The sequence below is a fragment of the Myotis brandtii genome, unplaced genomic scaffold, assembly GCF_000412655.1.
Source record: "Myotis brandtii unplaced genomic scaffold, ASM41265v1 scaffold447, whole genome shotgun sequence".
Classification (NCBI taxonomy): domain Eukaryota; kingdom Metazoa; phylum Chordata; class Mammalia; order Chiroptera; family Vespertilionidae; genus Myotis; species Myotis brandtii.
In genome coordinates, this window is record NW_005367108.1 from 567,315 (window position 1) to 581,694 (window position 14,380).

Consider the following 14,380-nt stretch of genomic DNA (forward strand, 5'->3'; position numbering starts at 1 on the left):
CTGGCTGCCTCCTGCACACACCACACTGGGGATCGAGCCTGCAACCCAGTCATGTGCCCTTGACCAGAATCGAACCTGGGACCCTTCAGTCCACAGGCTGGTGTGCTATCCATTGAGCCAAACCAGCTAGGGCGGGAACTGACTTTTGTTGTTTTTTTAAGGTAACTTCTGACCACTAGTGCTGGATATAACCGCCCCTCCACTCCTACCCTCCCTCCCCCCCGCCCCCGCCAAAAAAAAAAAAGAAAAGAAAAAAGTAGTGGCAGTCACAAAAGGAAATTACTCTTATTTTACCCTAGTCTTAACCCCAAATCTACCCCTTTTCCCATTAAGGGCATGTGAAAATGGCAAAGACAAGTTGGCAGGTGAGGGAAAAATGCTACCATGTTCAGTAAATTTTATGAGAACTCTCTTCTAAGGAAATGATTCTCTTACTGATTTGCCCAGATGAAAGAAACCACTTCTCAGAACCACCAAGCACTTCATGCATGTCCCTCTATGGCAGTGATTACTCTGTACCATGGCAACTCAAGTATCACTTTCTCCCTTACATAGTAAATGTCTTTCCGGTCAAGAATCCTGCTGATTCAACTGTCCCTTCCCAGCTGCACAGCCGGCACAGGACTGGCCTCGGCTCTGCTGCTGGAGGGATGCAGTTATAAGCAGCACCTTCTGTGGGGAAAGCTGAGACGCAATCACCTCAACCACGGAGTCCCCCTCACGGAAGTTACCCCCGGGATAGCGCATGGTGCACTGAGGACAGCGTGCGGCGAGTCGAGGAAGTCTTTAGAAGAACGGGTCATTGCCCTAGTACGTCCCCCACGGAGAAGTGACAGAGATGTCTGTGCCGTCTTTGCAAATGACAGAGACAATGTACCATTTTGCTGTGGGTATTTTCTGGTTGAGTGACTTGACACATGAAATAAGTTAATTTAATAAGGCTGCTGAGGCATAATCAGCTCCTGAGGACGGCATGTAGATTTGAGGTCAAAAGCTACATCCTGCCGAGGGCAATGGCAATCTGTGTGAATAACAGGCTTAATGACAGTATTCAACTTACATCACCCTTGACCCCATGTCGTACACTGCACTTCCAAGACAATGTCCTCACCATGAAAGGTCACGTAGCATTCTGGTGGTCCTATCCCCACCACCGCTCTAGAACCACTTTTATTGTTGATTTTACTTAAATATATTTTTATTGATTTCAGAGAGGAAGGAAGAGGGAGAGAGAGACAGACACACCAATGATGAGAGGGAATAATTGATCGGCTGCCTCCTGCACGTCCCCCACTGGGGATCAAGCCCACAACCTGGGCATGTGTCCTGACTGGGATCGAGCCATGACCTACGGGTCTAGAAACACTTTTACACAAAGACACAAAGACAGAGAGGCAGAGTGACAGACCCAGAAGAAAACGGGGAAGGACAGCTGAGGCAACAGCCAAGCTCCGAAGCTTCTCTACCTTCCTTTCCTGCCATGTACAGGACCTGCGTGAGAATATTTGACATTTCTCTTTAATGTCTAAAAAAATCAGCCGAGTCTATAATGATGAGAAATTTGGTGGGGACAGCTAGAAAAAAATAGGTATATATACTCTGTCTGCATACATGTCAACAGTGTCTACATAAACATTTTTCCATCTGAGAAATAAATTTAATATCCAGGCCACGTTTATATACTCACATTTATATATTTACTTACATACTTTTACTCAGTGAAATCCAATAAAGATTAATTTTAAACTGTATATGGACACTTGGGTTCTACAGCCCATAAACTGGGTCAAAACTACCCTAATTTACTGCTTGCCTATTATACTGTCCTGGGCCTTACATGCAGTCCCTGGTGTAGAAGTTAGGGGACAGTAGGATGTTTAGGTAGTCGTACAAGATTATAAATTATAAACTCCATGAGGACTGGGGTTAGGTCTGCCCAACTCACCCAAGTCAGTGAAGTCTGGGCTTAGTAAGCACCTCTCTCCTGATTCTCTGACTCTCCTATTTTCTCCCGATGATGCAATGCTCTGGTTCTACCTTAAAATAGCAACTATTACTAACTTGTTATATAAGCTATAAGTTATGACAGAAGTTGGAAAAAATTATATGGCTCTAGAATCCTAAATATATCAATACTCTTTGAGCTTGCCAAAGGTGAATTGCGAAATGGTAATTGTCTAATTTTAAAGTTTAGCACCCTATGGAGCAGGCCAAAAAAGTCATGAGAACACCAACTCAGGTTCCACACAGTTGTCCGTAAACGAGGGTGCAGCAGTCAGTGCCGTGTGTGGTGCGCTGGAAGTAAACACAGCACCGGGCTGAGGAGTCTTTGAACAGATGGGGAACTGCCCCACCGGTTCCTCGATGACAAATGAAGACGACAGGGAGGCTAACTGCAGGCAGGGAGAGCTCAGGATTCTCGATCACTGTCTTCCTTCACCCTTATTCTTACTACTTTACCTCAAACTCTCCCCCTTTGCTGCTACCTTCAATGACCACGTCCTTCATTGGTTTCCTTCCTTTCTTCCACTCGGGTACAGCAAAGGGCACATACACGTACTTAGAAGAGAGAAAAATGGTTATCTATAGGGTATCAAAGAAAGTGTAGAAATGGAAAGAGAGGAAGAGAGGACAAAAATAAGGGAAAGGGCTCTCCATTTCTTTTCTCTTTGGCACTGGACTGTGCAAGAATTTTCCACAGGTGCTGTGATCCATTGGGCAGCAAGGAGAAGACAGGATGGCAGCTTTGCACTGATTTCCTCAGGAACCCCGGATTAGCTACTGGCTCCCCTGCACTCCATCTGTCCGCTGAGAGCGCCCAGGCCGCTCAGGGGATTAGGCCTGTCAGCTGAGATTCGTTTCCTTTAAAACTAATGGAAACTGATCTCTGTTTCCTTTAAAGGATGAAACTGGCCCGAGACTCTTATAATGAGTCTCACTATGATGGTAATATGTAAATGACAGATATCCATAACTCAGTTCAGAATTCGTGAATTTCAAGCAATATTCAATGTGATCTTTCAGGTCAGCAAGACATTTTACAGTTTACTGCACTGGCTGAAGAACAGCAATTCCCAGTTATCCACTCTAAGCAAGACGAGGAAAAGTAGGGCTAATCTAAGTCACAGGCACTGTAATTACAAAACAAAGGTCTGAGCTATTTCCTTACTTTGCTCAAGAGCACAAGTGTCAGTGGGGATTATGGAACGAGCTAGGAACAGGAGGAAGAGAGTGACAAATGATGCCCAGACAACAGAAAGAACTCCTAAATGATATTTCAGCTGTGTAACAAAGTGGCTGAAATAACAGATTCATTTCAACTTGAAGAGAGAAGCTAAGCCCCTTAAAATTATTTCTTGACTTCATTTTGAGGGATAACGAGATATGCTGTTTCTACAGTGAGATTCACTTTAATCTTACCTCTGGTAAGCAGAATTCAGGCACAGAATCCACAAATACATGGCCCGAGCACTCCTTCAGCTCCTAAAAGAAAGGAAAAGGAAAAATTCTAGGGAGAAATATCCAATTGATACAGCAACAAAGAAATTTCATCCTCAAACCAAATTTTCCATGAAGAATCAGAGGCGGCTAGAGTTGGAGGGAAGCTAGAAGGTTATGCAGGCCAACTGTTTCCAGTGTAGGCTCAGGGAGGTTAGGTATCTTATTCAGGATAACAAATGCTGGTAGGTGGCAGACTCAGGACCTGAATGCATATTTCTTGATGGCTCTTTGAGGAAGCCAAGTGTAGACATATGCTGCTTCCATAATTCATGACCCAATGCTTCTCGAATAATAGCAACATCAGAATACACATGGGCACACTGATGGAGTCAAGATTCCTGGGCCCTACCTAACAGCCAAGGGATCAGAAACTCTGGGGATGAGGTCATGGAACCTATATTTATAACAAGCACCTCCAGTGATTTTATTATGCAATCAGGGCCAAGGGGCAAGTAAGGAGGGGGATGAAGAGTAGAAGGTAGGAATTAAACTACCACCCCCCCCCCATTATCTTTATGAATATAATCTTTGTCCTTGCAGAGCATGCAATTTATTTGAGATTATAAACCAAATGTAATCATCCAAAAGAAAAAAGCATATTTGTAGTACAACTCCCCACACTGCTCATGACCTACCACATTGGATATGCCTGCCTTAGCTTGGACTCCCACACAAATATCCCCGAGAAAAGGGTGAGCGCAAGCTTATATGGAAGGTGCTGAAAGACAGGGGGAGGGTGGGCAATTGACAAAAGGAAAGGAAGAGGGCCAATAATGGATGCATTATTGAGCTATACACCTCTGTGGGCAAGGGGGACTTAATCCATGGGGACACTCTGGTGCATAAATCACCTTGGAGTTATCCTACCCAGGGGACATGGAATCTGAGGTATTTATATAGCAACCTCTGCACTTTAGAGCTGCAGAAGAACTCTCTGGAGAACCATCCAGGGATTGGCAGCTGGAAGTACGGTAGAGCACACTGAACAGTGGGCCACCAACAGGGTCTGCTGCAATGCCTCCAGAAGGACACTAGAGTTGCTGTCTTCCCTGACACCTGAAACTGAAATCTATGGAGAATTTTTTGTGCCATCTGGTTAAAGCTATCTATGACTTTATAAAAAAAACTAGAGGTCCGGTGCATGGATTCGTGCACCAGTGGGGTCCCTCAGCCTGGCCTGTGCCCTCATGCAATCTGGGACCCCTTGGGGGATGTCTAACTGCCAGTTTTGGCCCGATCCCTGCAGGTGCGTGAAGCGGCAGGCACTGCGCCACTCCCACTCATTCTGGCCCTGCTGCACCTGCCGCCGCCGCCACTCAATAAGCTCACTGAACGGCGTTCCCGCTGTGGGAGCACACTGACTACCAGGGGGCAGCTCCTACATTGAGTGTCTGCCCCCTGGTGGTCAGTGAGCATCATAGCAACCAGTTGTTTGGTCGCTTAGGCTTTTATATACATAGATACATAGTTTGTTTGACAGTTTGCTCTTTCCAGAACAAAAATTTTGTTCTATTGGGTTTTCATTAGTCACTGAACATATATTTCTATATATTCCTATGTATATACTATATAATAAAAGGCTAATATGCAAATCGACCAAATGGCGGAACGACCTGTCGCTATGATGCACACTGACCACCAGGGGGCAGATGCTCAATGCAGGAGCTGCCCCCTGGTGGTCAGTGCGCTCCCACAGAGGGAGCGCCGCTCAGCCAGAAGCCAGGCTCACGGCTGGCAAGCACAGCAGTGGTGGTGGGAACCTCTCCCACCTCCACGGCAGCGCTAAGGATGTTCAACTGACGGCTTAGCCATCAGTCGGACATCCCCTGAGGGCTCCTAGGCACAGGCGAGATGGCGCAAGCTGAGAGGGTACAGGGATTCCCCCTCTCCCCAGGCCCCAGAATGCATGAATTTCGTGCACCGGGCCTCTAGTGTATCTATATTTATATTTCAGTCTGAATGATTTTACTCTCAATCTTTATCTGAAGATAGGGTACTAATTATATATTATTTTCCTTTTGAATTTTACAAGTCTCATAGCAGAACCTTGACAGAATATTTCCTCCCCTCACCTTTCATTATAAATTCTGATTCCTCTTTTTACATGAATACCATTTAACCAGTGAAAGGCTGAGCCAAAAAGAGACTGCAAACAGTTCTTAATTACAATGCATCTGCCAGCTAAAAACAAATAAGCAATTATGTTTAATGGGAGAAGACTCCCAAATCCCTTAGGATGAGGTTAAAAATGATTGCAGATAAGTCCTGGGAAATTTCAAAGTTCTGCCTGGTCTTAAACTGGCTACATAATCATCTTCCCCACAAGGCTACACGCACGAGGGCATGCCCACCTCACATGACAAAGCCTCCTCCGAGTCTCTCCCTCCTGACTGCAGAAGCAGGCCTGCCATTCTGCGCACTCACAATGTCACTGTGTTTTACTCACTGCTCTCTTCTAATGAAATGCTCTCACGTACACAAGCAAGTCATTTGCTCACAATGCACTGGTAATGGGATGCTTCTGAGCCTTTCTCAGGGAAGAATAATCCATAGCTAGCAGAAGAGTCAGACTGATTTCAGGTGCACAACTCATGAATGTCACATAATTTTATGGGTTAACTGTGAGGGAAATCTCATTTCAAATTATACACTTGGCTTGCACTTGAGGTTGGGTGCAGTTCACAGAAATTAATTCTGTAAAAAGAACACCTCTTTATTTAACAACTAGAGGCTTGGTGCCACCAATTCGTGCATGGGTGGGGTCCCTCGGCTGATCGGGGCTGGCTAGCTGGGGGGAAGGATCATGGGAGGTTGGCTGTGGGAGCTCACTGATCACCAGAAGGCAGCTCCTGCATTGAGCATCTGCCCGTTGGTAGTCAGTGCGTGTCATAGCGACTAGTCGTAATGGTCGCTTAGGCTTTTATATATATAGATATCTATTACAGGAAGGAAATGCCTTATTTAGATGAATCATTTTAAGGATCTTTAAACATAATCAGTCTTTCAATCCTGAGACATGGGAAAGAATGATTTAGAAGACTAAGAATGGCATGGATGAGCTTTGAAGTTTTTAACCCTTTATGTACCTTTGGTCTCTCATTTATAATTTAACTGCCTAAATCATGATCTGAGGAAGAAATTACTGTGAAGATAATCTAATGTTGACCAAGCCGCAGTGGCTCAGTGGTTGAGCGTCGACCTATGAACCAGGAGGTCATGGCTCAATTCCTGGTCAGGGAACATGTCCAGGTTGCAGGCTCAATCCCCAGTGGAGGGCGGACAGGAGACCAATCGATGATTCTCTCTCATCATTGATGTTTCTATCTCTCTCTCCTTTTCCCTGTCTCTCTGAAATCAATAAAAATGTATTTTTAAAAAAGATAATCTAATGTCAAAAACTTAATAGCCTAGAAAAAAGAAGTTATTTACTTTAGGCCTTGTTAGTCAGTGATTAAAGCTGATAGGACCCCAAATATCTTAGATTCCTGGAACTATGTTCTTTTTTCATAACCTACTATAGTGTCCATTCCTGGCTAACAGGAAAGGCTGGAATAAGATCAAGGAACATAGTCTGAAAGGCCCTCCACACAAATTTACCTAAAAACATGTTTTCATCCTAATCCTCCCAGAACGCACCGCCTGGGAAGTTAAACACTGGCACTCAGTCTATTCCTCACCCAGAGGTCAAAGTGATCTGATCAGATGATGACAATACCTTCCCGCAACCTTCTGTGACCTCTCCTCACCCCCAAAGACCCAAATTTTACAATGCCCTACCTGATCTGACCCCTGAAGAAGCAGTTTAAAACTCACATACTAGAGAATTTTAAAGTTGTTGTTTTTTAAAGTTTATTCCCTCTAGCCGTATAGTTGGTGGAATTCTCTAAATAATATCACCTTTGAAAATCTCATTTCAACTACAAAAATAATTGTTTTCTCTTCGTGGTGATAAAATGTATTTGCAGCTCTTAATTTTTTCACGAGAAAATTGGACCTGAATCTGAACAGGGATCCCCTAAAAGGCTCTTAAAAACAATAATCACCAAGTACTAAAGACCCTACATGGATCCTGGGATTTTTTCAGGGAGAATACATGGCGGGGGGGGGGGGGGGGGGGGGCCCCAAAAAAAAAATTCTGGGGGGGGCCCCCCGGTGGGGGGGGGGGGGGGATGAGCCCATCAATCACATTACTGATGGGTGGCCCTCGTATGACAAGAGGGTTTTCCACTGGGTGTAGCTACACTTCAGTTACTCATTACCTTGTCCAAGAAAACATTTCCATCCTTTAGGGACCAGCCGGGAAGATTAGACAGCCTGGGACTGAAAAACAAAAAATTAAATTATACTAAATAGATTATAATCCTTAGTAATTTCAAGGTGTCTATATTGTCTCCATAAAGTTAAAAACAGCTGGAAATTATTGGCAGCGATGCTCACCCAAAATACTAATTGAAAAGATAAAGAAAGAACCCTGCTGTATCAAGCTTAAGATTCATATGGCAATGGATCATTAAAAAGCCAAACAGTTTAGCAATAAATTGGGAAAATGAAAAGAACATTACGCAGAACAATAAAGAAAAAGGCAAGATAAGACATTAGAGCGTTTTAGTTTTCTAGTCACTGGCCCTGGCTTCACCTTGCTTGTGTTTGACAACAAACCGGAGGGGAGGCCCCCTGGGACCAGCATCTGTGGATGAGAAGGACTCAGAGAGAGAGAGGTCAGGGGCTCGGACAGGAACACTCAGCTGCCTACCAGCCAGAATTCACTGCACATGAAAATGCCCGCGTTCTAGTCAAATTCACAGTCTGGATTCACAGCTTATAAGTAGATTTGTCACTTGTCACCTGTGGCTTGAGTTTCCAATGCTGGAAAATGATGCTCGTTTTCCTAAGTGTTACAAAATGATGTCACACCTAAGTGAATAATTACTAGAAGGTGAGGTTAATTTCATGTATATATGATATATTGAAATAGTTTGTTTTCAGAAATCATTCACTTCTGGTAATCTCAGGATTTAACCGTATCTACTATTTGACCAGAGGAATTATGTTGGTAGATGAAAATGCAAATAGTTCAGGAAAAAAAATGCCATAAAAGAAAAACTTAATGATCAAGGTGATGTGTGAAGAAAAGCACGTCAGGAGTACGAGCAAAAGAAATTTAGCACGTCACCACAAAATTAGCCTGTGAAGTAAAAATTAAGGGCAAAGTAAGGGTTGAGGACTAAAAGACTCTATAATCAGAAACTCAATTAATGTATATAGTCTCTTATCCTCTTGTCAAAATAATTTTATCAGATTCTGATTTTGTAAGTAAGTGACAGCTATAAAAGCCATAGAAACACAAACATCTTCTAGGAAAGGTTAAAAACCTGAATATATATGCATCTGATTTTTTTTTTAAAGTGAAAAATTTGGGGTAACTTTGACAGAATTCCAAACTTACAGAAAAGTTGCAAGAATGTAAGTACAATGAAGTCTCACATACCCTTTGCTTACATTCACGGTTTACATTTTTGCTTTTATTTACCAAAAGCAAGAATTTTGGATTTTATACTTGGGAATGAAAATTACTACTAGGACAATCAAATTTGGTTGGTATAAATGATAACTGATAAGCTTAAAAACAAAAACCTCTGGGAGTTTCCTGCTCTAACCTCTCAGAGAAATATTCTATTGTCACTAGCCATTTAATTCCCATCTCATTTCATAATCATTGTGTCTTCACTATGGACTTTTTACTTCCTGAAAAATATATTTACTATGAGATCAGTTTAAAATTGCAATGCCAAGACAATGTGTACTGTTCTCATTTCACGCATGCTCTCTAAGTGACGGTTGTCAATACCCACTTCCCTTTACAAAGAAAACTGGACCAAAGTACCTGCATTCTCTCCATTCCCCATCACAACATGTAAATCAGCCTTCAATCAAGGTGACTGATTCCATTAGTTGTCCCCAACAAATGATTAGAAAAGGTATACTGCTTATTAGAAAATATTTTTTTCAAGTAAAAATTTTACTTTAGTTAAACATTTTTTTATATCACCGCCTTCAATAAGGTACCTGTAGTTATTTTGGATTTGAGAAATTGCCAGTAGATGGGATGGAGAGCATGACCATGTTATAACAATAGCGAAGATGAAGAGCCACAGAAATGTGTCATCCACTGGCAAAGGGATGTTGACTACAGGAATGAAAATATTTGATTGCCGAGTTCCAATGAGTTAATGACTAAACCATAAAGAGTTAGTAAACTTTAAGCAACAAAGGGAAAAAGATTTAAGCATGTATATAAAATCCATTTTTTTTAATTTGGTAAATTATTCCCATAAGTAAATAAATAACCTAAGGAGGCATTTAAAAGTAACCTATCACCTAGAAAAATAGTGAAACAGAACAACTATGGTTTGCAATTAATTTTTCTTTATACTTTTCATTTTTCCAATTTCCTACTTTGAAATACATTACTTCTATGATCAGAAAATAATGAAAGAGGCATGACTAACATTCATTCATTCCAAAATGTTTATAAAACTTACTCTGAAAAAGTATGCAAAGTGCAAGAATATGACAGTAAATAAATTAATCCTTGAGTCTGAGGAGTTTACACTCTAGTATAGGGAGATAGTAAACAGCAAATATAATAGAATAAAATAAAAGCTATGATGGGGTAAGTAGGTGTTAAGGGCTCAAGCGAAAAGGGCAATCCTGACAGTGGGTAGTGGTGTGGGAGAGCAGGGAATAGGAGCTATGAGGAAAAGATGGAGGAGGTCTTTCCAGAAGAAGGAAACAGGGAACAGCCTCATCATTTGTAGTGTAGGAGAATGAGTCACCCTCCAATGGATCTTTATTTATGTGTGAAGCATTCAGGTGCTGGTGATACGACCGTGAGCAAAACATACCTGTCCTCCTGGAGGACAGACATATCAACTATCACCCCAACACAGACAAGCTGTTAAAAACAATGAAGCAGTGTAGTACGAATCGCGACAGGATGGTCTAGGCAACACCAAAAGACTTGCCTGGTTCTATGACAACTGAGGGTGATCTGGACAGTAGAGTCAAGGAGAAACTGGGTCAAGGGACAGGGTTTGGAGGGAACAGAGAAAGTAGGCTACGAGGTTCAGTACTCTCCTCCCCTCACTCTCACCAGCCTCTGGCATGGACACCTTACATCAAGCATGTCAAACTTGCGGCCTGTGGGCAGCATGTGTCCCACTATATTTTTGCAGCCCAGCCAATATAATGCTATGTATGAAACGTTTTGTTGTTGTTGTTGTTTTTTACACCAAGCAACAAATGTAACAAACATGGTTGTTTGTTGTTGTTGTTTTTAACACCAAGCAACAAATGTAACAAACATGGTTGCTTTCTGATTGTAAGAAACGTTTTAATAAAAATTTCGTAACTTAATTTTTACAATATCCTGTTAGACATAATTATTAATAACTACAACGTTCACGTTCACCTGCTTACTATAATCCTGTTGCATTCATTTCCCTACACGCCTTATGCACAGGTGCATCATTTCTCTCCACTAATACTAACAAGCAAATATTTTAGCAGCTGATTGCCACGTCATTAGTCTTGTACTGACTTGTTTGGTGTGCGCAACAGGAAATATTTCGCTTACGGAGAACAAGAAAAATAGGTTTATCTGCGTTACCCTTATTAATTTGTGCAGTTATTCAATGTCTGGTAAGTGAATGTTCAAGAAAAAAATATTAATTTTTATTAAGATGTTCTATTATTTTCTGTTAACGATTACTCATTTATTTCAGCCCTTTGTATTCAGCATGTCTCTATAGAAATAAACCTACATTCCCATGAAAATTGAAGCTTTTAATTAAAGCTTTTGTTTTTTTGTGGCTCACATAAAATTAAACCTTGTTTATTTGGCCCATGTTAGCCTCTGAGTTTGACATGTTTGCCTTACATAAAAGGTTTATTCCAATGAAATTTCAACAAGAGTCCCATACCCTCCCCCCCGCCCCGCCCCTCCTCATCCAACTAGAATGCCATCTCCGTGTCCTTTCTGTGTAGAAACTGGAGTCATAAATGATCTGAGTGATAAGCTCTGGCTAAGTAGGCTAAAGAGGGTGGGATAGAGGAGGGGGAGTAGAGCCTTCATGGCTGAAAGAACAATGTGTGACTGTCTTGGGCAGGAGATAAGATTTCTTTGAAAATGAAAGGAAACAAAGAGCAAGATACTAGAGCAGTGATGGCAAACCTTTTGAGCTCGGCGTGTCAGCATTTTGAAAAACCCTAACTTAACTCTGGTGCCATGTCACATATAGAAATTTTTTGATATTTGCAACCATAGTAAAACAAAGACTTATATTTTTGATATTTATTTTATATATTTAAATGCCATTTAACAAAGAAAAATCAACCAAAAAAAATGAGTTCGCGTGTCACCTCTGACAAGCGTGTCATAGGTTCGCCATCACTGCCTTAGACAGTGGTTCTCAACCTTCTGGCCCTTTAAATACAGTTCCTCATGTTGTGACCCAACCATAAAATTATTTTCGTTGCTACTTCATAACTGTAATGTTGCTACTGTTATGAATCATAATGTAAATATCTGATATGCAGGATGGTCTTAGGCGACCCCTGTGAAAGGGTCGTAAAAATGTCACCTCTGACACGCGTGTCATAGGTTCGCCATCACTGTACTAGAGGGACAGGCGTAAAGCTTAATATACCAAGATGTACTTGGTATGTATCCTAAGAGCAATGAAAGATCATTGTTTTAAATAGGTGAGAGGTGAGGTTAGATTTGTAATTCTAAAAGATGGTTCTGAAGAAAACTGACACCATGTGCCTGCTGATAACATACACCATCATTTGTTTGGCATTTCTACCAAAAATAATCCCAATCTAATCTAATAAAATAACTGGCCTGTACTCCTAAAAATGACAAGGTCCTAACAGACAGACAAACTGCAAAACTCCTTCAGATTAACACATTAAGCCAGAGGTTCTCAACCTGTGGGTCGCGACCCCTTTGGGGGTTGAACGACCCTTTCACAGGGGTCGCCTAAGACCATCGGAAAACACATATATAATTACATATTGTTTTTGTGATTAATCACTATGCTTTAATTATGTTCATTTTGTAACAATGAAATTGGGGGTCACCACCACATGAGGAACTGTATTAAAGGGTCATGGCATTAGGAAGGTTGAGAACCACTGCTAAGCGCTCAGCCTGTTTTGTCTTCCAGACGGAAAGTATAGTGGCAGTCACCGGTGACTGACTGGGCACTTAACGTGTTAAAGGTGACTGAAGACATGACAACCATATGTAACATGTGATCTGGAGAGCATCCTGGGCCTGTATCACTATTTTTCTTTTTCGCTATAAAGGACATTATAATAAAACTAGAGGCCCAGTACACGCATTCATGCACCGGTGGGGTCCCTTGGCCTGGCCTGCGCCCTCTTGCAATCTGGGACCCCTCGGGGGATGTCGGAGAGTTGGTTTCAGCCTGATCCCCACAGGCCAGGTCGAGGGACCCCACCGGTGCACAAATCCATGCACCAGGCCTCTAGTATGCATATAAGATTTTTGGTTAATCTCTTCCTGCCCACCGCTCTCCCCCCACCCCCCTGAGATTCATCAGTCTGTTCCATGTTTCCATGCCTGTGCGTTGAGCGTCTGGCCCCTGGTGGTCAGTGTGCATCATAGCTACTGGTAGAATGGTCACATAGTCGCTTAGGCTTTTCTATAGATAGATATGAATTTGTGTAACTTGTGAAGTATGAATAAGATATAAAGCATAGATACTAGTATGAAATCAATGTAAGTTTTCTGATTTTGATTATTGTACTGATTAGGTAGAGAATGTCTTAGAAAATAGGCACTCAGATATTTATGTAGTAAAAGAGCATCATGTCTATGTCTTTGAAATGGTTCAGAAAAAATTACATGCATGCACATTCAGAGGAAACGACAAAGCAAATGTGATAAGATGTTAACAACTGATAAGGATAACTGGGAATTGTTTGTATTATTCTTGCAACTGTTCTGTAAATCTGAAGTGATTTCAAAGTAAAAAGTTATACAAAAAGATGACTTTGGATTCAGGCAGGAGCAAGATCAGAACTGAAGAAAGTTGCTAGGAGGCTTTATAAAGCAATAATGCCTGTAAAAGAGGACAATGATTACAGCAGCACTGAACAGAAGTGACTGGATTCTTGAGCACTGTAGAAGGTAAAAATGACAAGGCTTAATGACAGACTCAATTGACATGGGGAGTGAGCAAGAAGGGCATATTTAAGTTAACTCCCAGTTTTCTGGCTTTTATAACAGGATGCCATCCACTAAGGTAGGCCCTGTGGGGAGTGATGAGGGGGGAACAAGTCTGGGAGTGGCTGCTCGCCACTTCTGCACCAAGTCTAATAATGAACTCAACTTGGGGCACATTGAGTTTTGAAGTGCCTTCAAAGGCACACCAAGGAGAGGAACTTTGGATATATGAATATTTTAGATACATGAATCTGGAGCTCAGAAGAGAATTACTAACTAAAGATGCATATTTATAAGTTACTAGAGGCCCGATGCACGAATTCGTGCACGGGTGGGGTCCCTAGGCCTGGCCGGCAATCGGGCCAATCAGGGCCATGGGAGGTTGGCTGCTGAGAGGAGGGACCACAGGAGGTTGGTTGACCGGCCCTGATTAAGGTCACTGGGGCCGGCCAGGGGGAAGGACTGCGGGTTGTTGGCCAGCCAGGGGGAGGGACTGCGGGAGGTTGGCTGGCCACCCCGATTAGGGCCCTCGGGACCAGCCGGCTGGGGGGAGGGACAACAGGAGGTTGGCCGGCCACAGGAGGTTGGCTGTAGGAGCACACTGACCACCAGGGAGCAGCTCCT

General features: G+C 42.4%; 1 protein-coding gene across 1 annotated transcript in view; it reads right to left on the minus strand.

Annotated features, from left to right (window-relative positions):
• Positions 1-14,380, minus strand: part of INTS9 (integrator complex subunit 9) — a 116,528-nt gene that overhangs the window by 62,668 nt on the left and 39,480 nt on the right. The window contains exons 3-4 of the mRNA XM_005874612.2: positions 7,761-7,821; positions 3,421-3,483 (exon numbers count right to left, since the gene is read on the minus strand). Of these exons, the coding sequence (XP_005874674.1) occupies positions 3,421-3,483; positions 7,761-7,821 (124 nt within the window). The remainder of the gene's footprint in view (positions 1-3,420; positions 3,484-7,760; positions 7,822-14,380) is intronic.